The 15,612-nt window shown below is 42.7% G+C and overlaps 1 protein-coding gene across 1 annotated transcript in view; it reads right to left on the reverse strand.

Moving 5' to 3' along the window:
* The window catches only part of MYCBP2 (MYC binding protein 2), a 404,370-nt gene that overhangs the window by 69,694 nt on the left and 319,064 nt on the right, over positions 1 to 15,612 (reverse strand). Inside the window, exons 58-61 of the mRNA XM_038763035.1 lie at positions 10,692 to 10,793; positions 5,866 to 7,521; positions 4,388 to 4,557; positions 2,056 to 2,300 (exon numbers count right to left, since the gene is read on the reverse strand). Coding sequence (XP_038618963.1) covers positions 2,056 to 2,300; positions 4,388 to 4,557; positions 5,866 to 7,521; positions 10,692 to 10,793 — 2,173 coding nt within the window. The remainder of the gene's footprint in view (positions 1 to 2,055; positions 2,301 to 4,387; positions 4,558 to 5,865; positions 7,522 to 10,691; positions 10,794 to 15,612) is intronic.

The raw sequence follows: 15,612 nt of genomic DNA on the forward strand, positions 1-15,612 counted from the left end.
ATCAGAATCAGAGAAGCAGCTTGGCCTAGTGGATACAGCAGGTGTCTGGGACTCAGAAGGACCTGGGTTCTAATACTGACTCCGCTACACCTCTGTTGTGTTATACTGGGCAAGTTATTTCACTTCTCTGTGCCTCAGTTACCTCACCTGTAAAGTGGGGATTAAGATTGTGAGTCCCATGGGGGACAGGCACTGTGTCCAACCTCATTAACTTCTATCTACCCCAGTGCTAAGTACCGTCTCTGACACATATTAAGCACTTAACAAATACCACTGGGAAAAAAAAAAAGAATCAAGGTGAATTGAAACTTATCAGAAGCAACTTTATGTAGCTGTTCTTCACATCTAAAAATGATGTTTTACATCATTTAATAGATACCACTGACTGATGGATGGAATGATTACTGGAACCAAATTCCAGAGAAGCAGCATGGCCTAGAGAATAGAGCATGGGCCTAGGAGTTGGAAGGACCTGGCTCTAGCACTTGTCTGCTTTCTGACCTTGGGCAAGTCACTTCACTTCTCTGTGCCTCAGTTCCCTAATCCGTACAAATGGAGATTAAGACTGTGAGCGCCACGAGTCCAAGCTGGTTAGCTTGTGTCTACCCCAGGGCTAGTACAGTGCCTGGCACATAGTAAGTACTAACAAATACCATTAAAAAAAAAATGTTTCAATTTACTTTCACCCCTGGAGCCCCATGGGTAGATTAGAGAACAAGGTTTCATGCTAATTTCTCTAAGAAACATTTTCCCCCCCAAATTAAAAGATTATATACATAATATTCTATATTAATATTAATTATATATATATTTATATTTATATGTATATATATACACATATATATACATATATATATAAATATATATATATATATATATATATAAATATATATATATATATATATATGTATATATATATATATATATATATATATATATATATATATATATATATATATATATATATATATATATATATATAAATATTTGGGCCAGACTGGCCCGGCGCACTTGTGATCAGCGTTTCGTAGACTGCAAGGCCTATGTAGGACAGGGACTGTTCACCTTGGTTATCTTGTCTCTAACCCCAGTGCTTAGCACAGTTCTTGACACAATTAGAGAAGCAGCGTGGCTCCGTGCCTTGGGAGTCAGAGGTCATGGGTTCTAATCTCGGCTCCGCCACGTCTGCTGTGTGACCTTGGGCAAGTCACTTAACTTCTCTGAGCCTCAGTTACCTCATCTGTAAAATAAGGATTAAGACTGAGAGCCCCACGTGGGACAACCTGATCACCTTGTATCCCCCCCAGTGCTTAGAACAGCGCTTTGCACGTAGTAAGTGCTTAACAAATGACATCATTATAGTAATCACTTTGTAAATACCATATCTAGGAATCAGCATCAAATTGAGGCAGCTCTCCTACTTCCCAAAATTTGGAGGTTAGAACTTCTGATAATTGGGAATACCTTCTTGTTGAATGAATTCTAATTTGAATCTGCCTCCTGTTCAGAGTTAGGCAGTCTAGGAGAGGCAGGGTAAAAGTATATCTTTTTGTCAGGACTACAGATCGGTCACTATGCTGATTTGTACTTCCCAAGAGCTTAGTACACTGCTCTGCACACAGTAAGTGTTCAATAACTACGATTGTTTGAATGAATGAATGAATGAATGTCTCTTCTCCTGAATTTGCATCTTTTACAGCTATGAGAGAACTGGCCATATATATTATTTTTTTTGTTTGGGAGAGAAGTATCAGCTTATGATGTTCTAAAATTCAAATGCAATAAATACTTACACGCCATTTTCAATGTTTTATGTATGTGCAGCAAGTGTAAATGCTGCAATATTTTAGAATAAAGCTCCCAGAGGGCAAGAGCTGTGATATGCATTTCACACATATCAATTGTAGTGTTTCTAATCTGATTAGTTTGTCTCTATCCCAAAGCTTAGTTCCATGTTGGGCACCACAGCTACTTTAGCAATTCCACCACTAAATAATAAAAGAGCAGAATAATAAAAGAGGCGTCAATCCCCAAACCACTGAACGCCTTTCATACCTGGCTAGTGTTTGCAAGTAGAGGCATGGCATTTTAATGGGCAGGTCTTCAGAAATGCCTTCTTTCACACTGGGAAGCTGTGACTGGAAGGGCTTTGTAGGATGGTAACAGAGAATGCTCGGCTCGGCGGCGCTGCTCAAAGACAGCAGGAACAGTGCGTTTGCTTTAATCACCTGGTGAGCCTCCATCGTGGGCAAGGCCCGAGGAGTTTTCACTTGCATTGGTTTTCTCCTAGATTGTTTCACCTAGTATGGGGGGAAAAATCATGGATTTCCTTAATGATCCTGCACGCACCATGATGTATACAATATTTCCCACGTAATCTCTAATGCTGACTATAAAAACAATCTACTTCTAATACAAACGACGTTTCTATTCGATGAACTACAGTAAAGGGAAACAACATGGGCTAGGCATGGCCAAGGAGTCAGAGGACCTGGGTTCTAAACCCGGTACTGTCACTTGCCAGCTGTGTGGTTCTGGGCAAGTCACAACTTCTTTGTGCCTCCGTTTTCGCATCTGTGAAATGATTTCTCATCTCCTACTTGGACTGGGAATCCCACTTGGGAAAGGGACTGTTCGATCTCCAGTGGCTACCAATCAACCTACACATCAAGCAAAAACTCCTCACTCTTGGCTTCAAGGCTGTCCATCCCCTCGCCCCTTCCTACCTCCCCTCCCTTCTTTCCTTCTCCAGCCCAGCCCGCACCCTCCGCTCCTCTGCTGCCGCTAACCTCCTCACCGGGCCTCGTTCTCGCCTGTCCCGTCGTCAACCCCCTGCCCACTTCCTCCCCCTGGCCCGAAACGCCCTCCCTCCGCACATCCGCCAAGCTAGCTCTCTTCCTCCCTTCCAAGCCCTACTGAGAGCTCACCTCCTCCAGGAGGCCTTCCCACACTGAGCCCCCTCCTTCCTCTCCCCCTCCTCCTCCTCATTCCCCCCCCCCCCCCCCCCCCCCCCGGCTTACCTCCTTCCCCTCCCCACAGCACCTGTATATATGTATATGTTTGTACATATTTATTACTCTATTTTATTTGTACATATTTATTCTATTTATTTTATTTTGTTAATATGTTTTGTTTTGTTGTCTGTCTCCACCTTCTAGACTGTGAGCCCACTGCTGGGTAGGGACCATCTCTATATGTTGCCAACTTGTACTTCCCAAGCGCTTAGTACAGTGCTCTGCACACAGTAAATGCTCAATGAATACGATTGAATGAATGAATGAATATGCTGATTCAACCCCAGAGCATAGTATTCATTCATTCATTCAATCGTATTTATTGAGTATCACTATGCTTGGCACATAGTAAGCACTTCTTACAGTCCTTATGGTCCTCTAGACTGTAAGTCATTGTGGGCAGGGAATATGTCTGATTATTGCTCTATTGCATTCTCCCAAGTGCTTTGCACACAGTAAGCTCTCAAATACGACTGATGAATGAACTATTAATCAAAAAATCTTCTTTAAAAATCAGCAACTTGGGTTCAAGTTGGTTAGAAAATGCTACTTTCTAAGAGCCAGGGCCGACTGAAAGAGGCTTTACCTAATCCCGAGGAGGTTTCGAGTAAAGTCCAGGAAGTTTAGCTTATATTCAGGGGATGGTGTGTTCATCAGAGTAAGCGTTTGTGTTGCAGCTGTTGAAGGGAGGGGACCGATGGCTAATTACATTTGCAGATCTTTCGCCTCCGCTGCCCAAGGAATCGAAGCCGATAGCAAACCAGATCAAATAAGAGAGTCTGCAAATACCCCGAGGAGCAGCAGAGTTCCATGAAAAGGACTTGCACACCTGGGGATTTGAGAGGGGATTTGATTCCCTCTCCACCTGGGAATCAACTGGCCAACCCTACGTTAGGGTAATGGTACCAGGTAGCTACTCAGCGCTTAGTTCAGTGCCTAGCACGTAGTAAGCACTTAACGAACACCATAAAAAAAGCGTGCCCTAAGTTAGTTATTGGAAAACGAGGTCATTTTATAGTGGGATCTTTATATGAGTTTAAACTCCGGATTACAGAAAACTGAAAATCTGCTTTGCTACGTTTAATTTGATCAGTGTTGGCAAATGTATGCACTGGCCACCTAGGTGTGACTACAAATCAAAGCGCTTAGTACAGAGCTCTGCAAACAATAAACGCTCAATAAATACGATTGAATGAATGAATGAATTTGTGAAGCCAAATCTACCCCCGGATCCCTAGATTGTTTCCCAGGTTATTCTTTGGCAGAAAATGTGTGACAGGTATTTCAAATGATAACCTACTAAACGTTTAGAGTGTCTAGACGACAGTGCGCCTCTACTAGTAGTACTGAAGCATCGAAAGTGAAAAACATACCTTCTCTCTTGCCGCCGCTTGTTTTTCACGGAGATACTTTTCTCTGCAGCGATCACAGACTAGATACCAAGTGCTACCTCCTATTCCACCATCACCACAATTACCGGCCCATCCGCCACAAAAGTGTCCAATGCTATTATAACCTTGACCGCCGGCATACCGGCCACAACCTTAAAATAATAATGAGATGAAAAGGAAACAGAAGAAATTCCAAAATCAGCAAAGGCAATTATAAGGCCGATACTCAGCATTTACTATGTTAGGAGCGTCAAATATTTGGAGTGATTTTCGCAAGCCGCTTGCTGTATTTTTTTTAATTTAACAGGACAACGCTAATCATCCATTTACGGAGAAGCAACAGAGGAAAAATAATTCTGTTCCATATACAATCTTACAGATATTTTAGATGCCTGTGAATTGTACGTTAATTTTCTAAAACTCAAGCGTGCTAGACTCGAAATGATTCAGAATTTACAGTATCTGACGCGCTATTTTTTCATGCAAAATCCAAAGTGAGCATCAGTACTAGACTGTAAGCTTGATGCGGGCAGGGAACGTGTGTCTGCCAATTCTGTTGAACTGTACTCCTTCAGGCACTCAGCACAGTGCTCTGCACACAGTAATGACTCAATGAATATCACTGGTGACGACGATCACCGATTAAAACTGCCCTACGTGATGGAATGATGGTAAATCGGTCTCTCTCTCTCTCTAGCTCTCGGGGTGGCTCAAACTAACACTCCAATAATTAGAGAAGTAGCGTGGCTTAGTGGAAGAAGCACCGGCTTGGAAGTCAGAGGTCGTGGGTTCTAATCCCGGCTCTGCCACTTAACTTCTCCGTGCCTCAGTTACCTCCTCTGTAAAATGGGGATTAAGACTGTGAGCCCCACTTGGGACAACCTGATAAACTTGTATCACCCTCAGCATTTAGAACAGTGCTTGGCACATAGTAAGCGCTTAACCAGTACTTATAATTGTTATTTATCGTTATTATTATTGTTAGAGAAGCAGCGTGGCTCAGTGGAAAGAGGCTGGGCTTTGGAGTCAGAGGTCGTGGGTTCAAATCCCGGCTCCGCCAATTGACAGCTGGGTGACTTTGGGCAAGTCACTTAACTTCTCTTTATCCCCATTTGACAGATGAGGGAACTGAGGCCCGGAGAAGTGAAGCGTGGCTCAGTGGAAAGAGCCCGGGCTTTGGAGTCAAGAGGTCGCAGGTTCAAATCCCGGCTCCGCCAATTGTCAGCTGTGTGACTTTGGGCAAGTCACTTCACTTCTCTGTGCCTCAGTTACTTCATCTGTAAAACGGGGATTAAGACTGTGAGCCCCCTGTGGGACAACCTGATCACCTGGTAACCTCCCCAGCGCTTAGAACAGTGCTTTGCACATAGTAAGCGCTTAATAAATGCCATTATTATTATTATTATTATTTTTTTATTATTACTAAAAATAACCGGAGTTCTCTCCTGCTCTAGGGTTACCTGGATGGGCTTGTCTCATGTGATAGGTCACAGGATACGGATGAGACTCCCCGCACAGTTCACAGATGGTGTCCTTCTCCGGCCCGCCCACTGCAAGTTGCGCCATCTCCCCAAATAAATTCCCTCGAGGCCTGACTTCAGCCTTGTCTTTCTTCTTTTTTTCCTTTTTGGCCTTCTTACTGTCTTTGTCGCAGTCTTTCTTCTTGAGGACCGCACAGGACCCGGGGCTGGGGAAAATCATGTTCTGCGAAGCGGCCTTGATGGTAGCTAGGGAGATGTCTTCCCAAAAAGCCACCAGATGCTGCAAGGTTAAGGGCAGGGGAGATTTGGACTTCATCGTGTGGTGGGCGGACACCTCGAAAGAAGCGCCGTCTGCCTTTCCGTCCTCACATTTCTCCTGGAGGGGAGGCTCCTTCAGCATAGACAGGACCTTATTTTTGTTGATGCTGCCCATTTTGGAGATGTCTGGCCCGTGCGGGGAAATGTTGAACATATTGAGAGCGGATGAGATTTCCAAGGAATGTCTGTTTTTCAGCTTGGTTTCTTTCTCTTCGGGCGGCTGCTGGCCATTTAAGCTGTTTCTTATCGGCGCGTGCTCTTTCGACAGTTCCGGATTGAACTTGAGGAAGGAGGAGCAGGCCATGGCGTCGTGGACTATGCCTTCGTGCCAGAGGAACGAGGCAAAGACGGCCCTGGCGCATTCCGCCACTGAGGGGGACATGGCTTGCTTGGCCGGCTCCAGCGGTCGGGCACCTTCCCCTTTGAAGAGGAAGCCGGATTTTTCCTTCTTCGGCCTGGCGTGCCTTCCGGCACATTTCCGGCTCACTTTGGGGGAGGCTCGCATCTCCTGCTCATCCTTCAGGGGCGCTTTCCCGATGCTGAAGTGAACCTTGTTGGCACTCTCGTCCACGCTCTTAAACTCGGTGCCTTCGTCGCAGGTGCTATCCGTGATGCTGTCTGTCTTTAAGGTACTGGACGTGCAGACTTCGACCACCTCGCTGTGCAGGTTTTCTTGGACCACGTGGGGAGAAGGCGCCCGGTTTTCGGCGCCGGGAGAGGCGCTGGGGTCCTTGGGGACGCTTTTTGGTTTGGGCGACGTGGAGCGTCCCCTTAACGGCTCGGTGAGGGGCACCTTCTTTTTGCGCAGGGTGTCCGGATCCAGAGTGTAAGAGTCGGATTTGGATCGCTCGCGGGGAGGGTCGAGCTTAGTCTTCACGGGAACGGCGGCTTTCTGAGGTAGAGCTTTATCGTGTGGAGAGGAGGAGCGGGAAGAGCCCGCGCCGGGAGGGCTGGATCGGCTGGCCGGGAGAGTCTTGGGCTTCGGGGATGACGAGCGAGATCCCGGTCCCGGAGATTCGGCTCGCAGGCCCGACGACCCTCTCCCGTCAGATTTGAGCGTCTGCAGGGTGTTATGGTTGGGGGACAGGGACCTACTGTGGGAATCTGAGCGGAGCTTGGCAGCGTCGGATTTCAGCAGGAGGGATTCGCTAGCAGAAAGGCCTTCGGTATTCCTGGCTTTCTTCTGCTCGGCGGTGGTCCGGCTCGCCCGGCCCTCGGGCTTGGGGGACCTGCTCTCCGCCCTGGTTTTCGAGGCGAGGTCGGATAAGCCCGCCGGAGAAGCCGGTCTAGGACTTGCTGGGACACTTCCTCTGTCACCTGGGGGACGGATTTCCGTGGAGAAGGGGTTAGCAGACCTCTTCATTAGATACAGCAGTTTCTTTACCATCAAAACAATTCATCGCAATAAAAATGGGCTTGAACCCTAAGGCGGCTTCACCCGGGTGTTTCTGCTAAGGACTAACCACCATCAGAATAGAGGGAAAAGAGTAAGGCATACTCTCAAAACTGTGTAACCCCTGAAAATACCTTCTTCAGCTGCCCAAGAGGAAACCGTATTTATTAGTACATTTGCAAATAATGAAATTTGAAGCATCACTTTTGTTGATGGCATGAGTGTCACTGAATACACCTCATTAATAGTCTGCTCCTCTAGATTGTAAGTTCTTTGTGGGCAGGGAGCATGTCTACCAACTCTGTTATATGGTAATAATAATAATAATAATAGTACTCTCCTCAGTTCTTAGGACAGTGCTCTGCACACAAAAAGCACTCAATAAATATGATTAAACTTAACTTGAAATGCACCTATGAAAGAAAGTTCTAGTAAGCAGTCTAAAATAAATTTACAAGACTTATGACTTACTGACATTTCAAGCTGACCACAGTGACCAAATATTTGGTACAGGCTCTTGGTCATTTATCGATGTTTCTTTTCAGAGCGGAAAATCATGAAACACTGGTATCAAGCAATTAACAGTAATTATTGAGCACTTACTGTGTGCAAAGCAATGTCCGAAGTGCTTGGGAGAGGTTGATATAACAGAGTTGGAAAATACGTTCCCTGGGGGTTCTACCTTGCTACTAAACCATTATATCCTGGTGACCAATTTTGTTGTAGAAATCGTTTTCCTACAAAGAGTTGCCCATTGACTGCTGAAGTCATCTGACATCTACCAAACTAAGCATACTAAACTGACATAGTAGCATGTCTACCAAACTAAGCATACTAAACATAAATAAGGTACTTATTAGGTGGTAAGCACTTTTCTTCACACGATAAATCAGGTGGACCTTTTTGTGAAAGAGAAATCACTCCTATATATCTATATATTTTAAAAGGAGCAAGAGGATAACTGGATATAGATGACTATATAGACTTTAACGAACTAGTCACTAACAGCCAGCCCCCAGTACCCAAGGTAGTCTCATTCTTTCGTTCATTTAGCCTCAGCATAAGTTGAGTTTACCCCAAGTACCCTGAGAGCCAAATGCATGGAGGAGGACTTCAAAACAGTTACAGGAAGAGGAGATTATTCTCCTGATTTTACGGCAAGGAAAAGTATTTCTGTAAGTCAGTGTAATTTAAAGTAATATTTTAATTTTTTACTGAATGGACCAATTAGAGTTAAAATACTGTTCAAGTAAAATGGCTGTGAAGACAACCAGCCAATTTTTTTTTAAGTACCCAAGTCTTCATGGGATGGAATCATAAACCTTTTGAGAAAGTCTTTCGGGATCCATATGATTTTTAAAGTATAAATGGAAGAGGCAAATTGCCAAAAAAAAAATGGCCGATTTATTTAGCCAAATTGCTGCAAACTGTTTTATTTTTCAGGTACATCACCGCTTTTGCTTGTTAGTCTAAGACCTTGCTAAGATATGTAATTTAGTTATTTGTTTCCAGTGGTTGTATCCTCATGAAAACAAGAGAAAAAATGTGGGGGGAATCTTGCTACCTCAAATAGCTTTCCCAGGCTCCTCTTGTTAGGGGACCAGGAGAAAGAGCGGGAAGCTGAATGCTCCCATCAGGTATGACGGATGAACGGTGATCCTAGGGTTTCAGGATTGAGAAGCTGCAGATACAGGCAGAACTGGGGCTCTAATCCGGTTTCCAGTTTTCCAGAGCAATGGTCTATCTAATGGACCCCAGCAGGGCTACGGGAATAAGGCTCGCTTGATCCCTAGAAACTTCTCCCAACCACTTAGTATTGTGCTCTGCTCCCAATAAGTGCTTCAATAAAGACTACTGACTGATTGATTGATTTGTGGGGCAGTCCTAATCACCCACATTATGCAGCCTGGAGTCTTCCCTGAGGCTTCTATTTTTGTTAATATGTTTTGTTTTGTTGTCTGTCTCCCCCTTCTAGACTGTGAGCCCACTGTTGGGTAGGGACCTTCTCTATACGTTGCCAACCTGTACTTCCCAAGCGCTTAGTACAGTGCTCTGCACACAGTAAGCACTCAATAAATACGACTGATTGATTGATTGATTGATTGGAGTAGCATAAAGTGACAGGAGTAGCATAAAAGTGATAGAATTCGGAGGAGGGAAGACTGAAAAGCATAAAATGCGGTCGGGGTATTCTCAATATCGTTCTTGAGGCAGTCTTGAGGCTGATTCCAAGTGGTTGCAAAACATTACTTTTCCCTGTCCTTAGCAGTCCCTGTGTCACTTAATGCCGAAAGTCAGGCTTGCCTTGTGTAAATTTGGGGTCAAAAATAAATTTTTAGACTATTAAAAAAGTCCCTCTACAAGCAACCACCCTAATTTGCCTGTAGAGCAAACCGAAATAACACCTCGGAACTGAGTTCTATTACCGGAAGGTTCCTATATATGTGACTGGATTCGCAACACCGTTTTTGAAATCTAAACTTTTAAATTAAATGGGGATTCAAACTGTTCTCAGAAAACATTTCAGTATGAAACACAGGCAACATTCGGTGTATAAAATAAAGTTATAATCTCAGACATATCACAATAAATATTTACATTATACAAATAAACCTTTCTCAAATAAAAAATAGTTGGCTATATAAAACACTCAAAAATTTCAATATGAAACACAGGCAACATTCAGTATATAAAATAAAGTTATAATCTCATAGACGTATCACAGTAAATATTTACATTATACAAATAAGCTTTTCTCAAATAAAAAATGATTGGCTATATAAAACACTCAAAAATTTACAGACGCACTGTAGTGCATGAAATTGGAACTACTGCAATATAAAAAGTTATCCTCCTAGAGTTAAAATTTAAATATATCTTAAATACAAGGTCGCTTCATGTCTAATAAGGATAGTAGCACCTCATAGGAGTCAATGCATAATTACACCAATATACAACGAGACTAGAATTACAGTTCAATTCTCATTTAACAAATGAATGGAATGGCAATGAACTGAAGTGAAACTTTATTTGCGTCATCCAAACTTTCTGGGTAAACGGTGAATGACCCATCCGTGAAGGCATGCATACCCACCCTTTAGTTTGTGAGAGAGGGATGAGATAGCAGAGGCAGACCCAGCTACACCATTATTTTTGCAAATGCGCTCACGAGAAGCAAGGTTGCGGGATGGTGTTTCTACAGTGGAAAACAGTGGCAGAGAAGCGGCACAGATTGAATGGTAAAAAAATTAGCAGAGAAAACCAGCAAAATCAAAGCATTTCAAATGGCATGCACCTCCTTATTGCGGTACTAAATTAAGTGGAAATTCCCTGTTCTGTGAACTTCGCCTAACCCTGTTCTCATTTTTAAAAAGCCATTTTATGAAAACATCTCTCCCGAGATTTATATTTTAAAGATGAAAAAATGATGTATAAGACTGATCCATGACATATCCCAAGATGAGTTTTCAGACTTTTGATACAAGGCCAGGGCCTTCTTAATTCAATAATAAATAGACACAGCTTTTCATACAAAATGGAAAACGTATAGCATGGCAGGCTTCAGAATGTCAATGTTTTATCTGATGAAAGCAGAAGCATTTCCTTTTTTTGTATACTAAGGAAAAGTAGAGCAAGTTAAGAGTTCCCACCCATGCCTTTCCTTGAGATGATTTTTAATTTGGTAGCAACTGATAGCTGTCAAATTCCTTCCAATGAAAGAAGTAACTTTTCCATCTCAAAAATATTTACTGTTACTTGATAGTATACATTTTGGCCCAAATTATTAGTGCCCCTCCAAAAGTGTATTTATTAATGTGTTGTTCCACAGTCTGATGGAAGGCAAAAAAGGTGAGGTCCTTTAATGTGATCTTATCACGCATTTGTTTTCTATTAAATGCAGAATTTGCAATATTAGCAAATCTCCACTATCTGTAAAAAACTAAAAGGAAGACATTATTGTAACTGAAGTCCATTTTTGTTTCTGGCTAAAATGTTATTAAGATGGATTCTACAAAAGTATGAAGGCACTGAACACAAGACCTTAAACTGCCTAAAATCCAAAAAGCCTTTTTCAAAAGTACATACTGGGAGAAAATCACAATTTTCTTAAATTTAGTTTCGTTCTGAGGCTAGCTTTTTACTTTAACTTTCCCAGATTGTCAGACTGTAAACTCGAGTTAACACTACCAACCGTAATTTTCCAGCATGATTTTTATCTCTATCTCGGCAAATAATGCAAATCTATATTGATAAACATATGGTCAGCCTAGTGAGAAGCAGCATAATAATAGTAATTATGGTATTCGTTAAGCATTTACTATGTGCCAGGCACTGTTCTAAGAGCTGGGATGATACAAGATAATTGGGTTGGACAAAATCCCTATCCCACTTGTGCCTGACAGTCTTTAATTCCTATTTTGTAGGCACAGAGAAGTTAAGTGACTTGTCCAAGGAAACAGGGCAGACAAGGGGCGGACCCGGGATTAGAACGGATGATCTTCTGACCCCCAGGCCTGTGCTCTATCGATTAGGCCATGCTTCTTCTCCCGTGGCCAAGTGGAAAAAGCCTTGGCCTGGGCATCAGAGGACCTGAGGTCTAATCCTGACTCTGCCAAATGCTTGGTGTGCGACCTTGGGCAAGTCACTAAACTCCCTCTAGACTGTAAGCTCGTTGTGGGCAGGGAATGTGTCTGTATATTACTGTGCTGTACTCTCCCAACCACTTTGTACAATGCTCTGCACAAAATAAGCACTAAATAAGTGCAACTGAATGATTTCCCTGTGCCAAAGTTTCCTCAATTGTAAAATGGGGATTAAATTCCTGTTCTCCCTCCTACTTAGACTGTGAGCCCCGTGTGGGACAGGGACTGCATCTGACCTAATTAACTTGTATCTACTCCAGCATTTAGAACAGTGTTTGACACATAGTAAGTGCTTAACAAATACCATTAAAAATCCCCTGAAATGATACGCTATGTGAAACTCAATTTTCTGGCACAAACAGTTTGGGAAGGAGGGTCAGTGATAGCCATTTTCAACAATGGAATCAAGGTCATGGGGCTTGAGAAAACAGAATCCCGGGGAAGAAAGTATACAGGAGACTGGGCTGGAAAAAGGCAACCCACTTGCCAGACAGAAAATGTACAGTACATATGGAAAATTACAGTATCTTTCCAAAGAAGATATTTTATACTGCTTCCAGTCCTAGGGGGCACAGAGAGTAAGACTATTAAGCATTTTTTCCCATTTCAGAAATATCTTTCAGTTTTTACCGTTAAGATGCTGCATTTCATTTTTCCAGTTTGGTTAAAACAACCCAGCATTAATACAACAATAAAAACAAAAACTGAAAAAGTTGTTGTTGTTTTTAAAAAGGCGGACTCTAAATTAAATGCTCTGATCTTTGTATTTTAAATTTCAACCAATTTTATGATCTGTCCAAACAGTACATAAAATCGGGTTCACAAGATCATTCTGTATCCCATGCGGGATTGAAGTAAATAAAAAAAAAACACCAGTTGATGATATAAAATTGAATATACAGCCATTTGACAATATACCTACATTTAATAAGCTTAAATGAAATGTATTGGGAGACCCAAAAACTGAGTTACTATTATCTCCATCACAAAGAGGGTTTGGTGGATAACCAATAGTGTTTACTGACAGCCTGCTGTGTGTACTAACAATTTAGTGGAGAACAAAGACACCAAAGTCACCAGAAAGTCACTAAAGACACCAGATACAGAGTATAAACTGTTTGTAGATAAGGAATAAGGCGGTTGCAAATGCTTAAGTTAAAATAAAGGGCTGACATGGGAATATACAATGGGAAGCTTAAAAAGCAGTCAAGGAAGGCTTTCTGGAGGAGATGGGTGGCAAAAGAAAAATACCATGGAAATGGAAAGGGTAGAAGGGAAATTACAGAAGAGACTTATTGAAGAACATATATGGGGAACACAAAGATTGATGTATGGCATTCTTACACTTCCAATTGTTGACAATAGCCTACAGGAGAAAAGATGTTCATGTGAGAAAGTTATAGATAATATTTTACTGGGAAATACAAAAAACTGCAACTCCACAAAGGCCAGTAATTATGCCAAGGAATCATAAGTTAAGACCTGGAAAGGAAACAAAAATCCAGTTTTCATAAGTTTTAGTAGTCTAAGATAATACAAAAATAGTGGGTAAACTTGGATGATAGAGCTGCCAAGACGCTCAAAAGTGGAACATGAAATTAGGCAAAAGTTTCTACTGCAGTTAAGATGCCAACATGGAATTAAAATCATAGAAAAGATATGAGTAAGTACTCTGAAAGCACCAACCTGCATGTCAAAGAGAAGGAAAGTAAGCCCCAGGCTTGAAGCAAGGGGAGGCGGGGGTGATAGAGAAAAGCAAAATGAAATTTGGAGGTAGAGATCGTGATAGTCATGGGGAAAAAAATGGGATCACGAAAGGACAGGCTCTGCAGGATGGCCACACTGACTGACTCCTATCCACATTGGACATTTGAAAGTCAGAGAGCCAATGTGGAGAATGGGTAGTAAGGGGTTTTAATTGAAAGAAATACTACTATACTATTAGGTGGTACGAGAAAGGATTTCACTGGCAACAAAACAGACTGCTGAAAGTGAAGAGCATCATACTTAATGGAATGTTCCTTGACCTCTTCAAATGTGGGAAAGTTTCATTCGGGTCTATCTAATTGTCTGCCCAAGGAAGCAGTGGGCCAAGCAGAAAGATCCCATTCCCCCCCTCCATCCCACCTCTTTCCCTTCCCCAAAGCACCTGGATATATGTATATATGTTTATACATATTTATTACTCTATTTATTTATTTATTTATTTATTTTACTTGTACATATCTATTCTATTTTGTTAGTATGTTTGGTTTTGTTCTCTGTCTCCCCCTTTTAGACTGTGAGCCCACTGTTGGGTAGGGACTGTCTCTATATGTTGCCAGCTTGTACTTCCCAAGCGCTTAGTACAGTGCTCTGCACACACTAAGCGCTCAATAAATATGATTGATGATGATGATGATGAAAGAGCATGGGCCTAGGAGTGAGAAGGATCTAGGTTCTCATCCCGGCTCTGCCCCTTATCTGCTTAACAGTGCTCTGCACACAGTAAGCGCTCAATAAATACGATTGATTGATTACCTTCTCTGTGCCTCAGCTCCCTCGTCTGCATAATGGGGGCTAAAATTGTGAGCCCTATGTTGGATAGGGACTGCGTCCAACCGGATTATCTTGTATCTACCCCAGCCCTTAGAATTGTACCTAGCACCTAGTAAGCGCTTCACAAATGCCGCAATTATTGGTATTAAAAGCCTCCCATCCACGATGATTTTTGACAAGGAGTCAAGAGACCGGGTTTGTACAAATAGCTCAGTGACCAACCCTCAATCGTGGGGAGGAACCCCAGGGCCGCCTTCCCCACACTTGCCCAAGGGGTGTATTTTTTTTCCAGTGCTTTAGACGCTTAATAAATACTTCTACTACTGGATTTGGAGCCAGTTTTAAACCCCCTGAGACCGCACTCCTATTCAAGACCATCTGAGTCTGAGGTCATGGGTTCTAATCCCAGCTCTGCCACCTGTCTGCTGTGTGACTTTGGGCTAGCCACTTAACTTCTCTGGGCCTCAGTTACCTCATCTGTAAAATGGGGATGAAGACTGTGAGCCCCACGTGGGACAACCTGATGACCTTGTATCTACCCCAACACTTAGAACAGTGCTTGGCACATAGTAAGCACTTAACGAATACCAACACTATTATTATTATCCCGGGATGTTCACTGGGGACGGGACATGTCACCGCCTGTCCCCTGTATGGTGCAGATGCTTAACGGCCAGAATCCAAGGACACGGGCACCAGAATTCAGATAACCATGCCCCCTCCTCATATCAGAAAGATGATTGCTCTCCGCCTCTTCAAAACCTTACGGAAGGCACATCTCCTTCAAGAAGCCTTCCCTGACTACGTCCTCCTTTTCATTCATTCAATCGTATT

This window comes from Tachyglossus aculeatus, chromosome 2, assembly GCF_015852505.1.
Source record: "Tachyglossus aculeatus isolate mTacAcu1 chromosome 2, mTacAcu1.pri, whole genome shotgun sequence".
Lineage (NCBI taxonomy): Eukaryota > Metazoa > Chordata > Mammalia > Monotremata > Tachyglossidae > Tachyglossus > Tachyglossus aculeatus.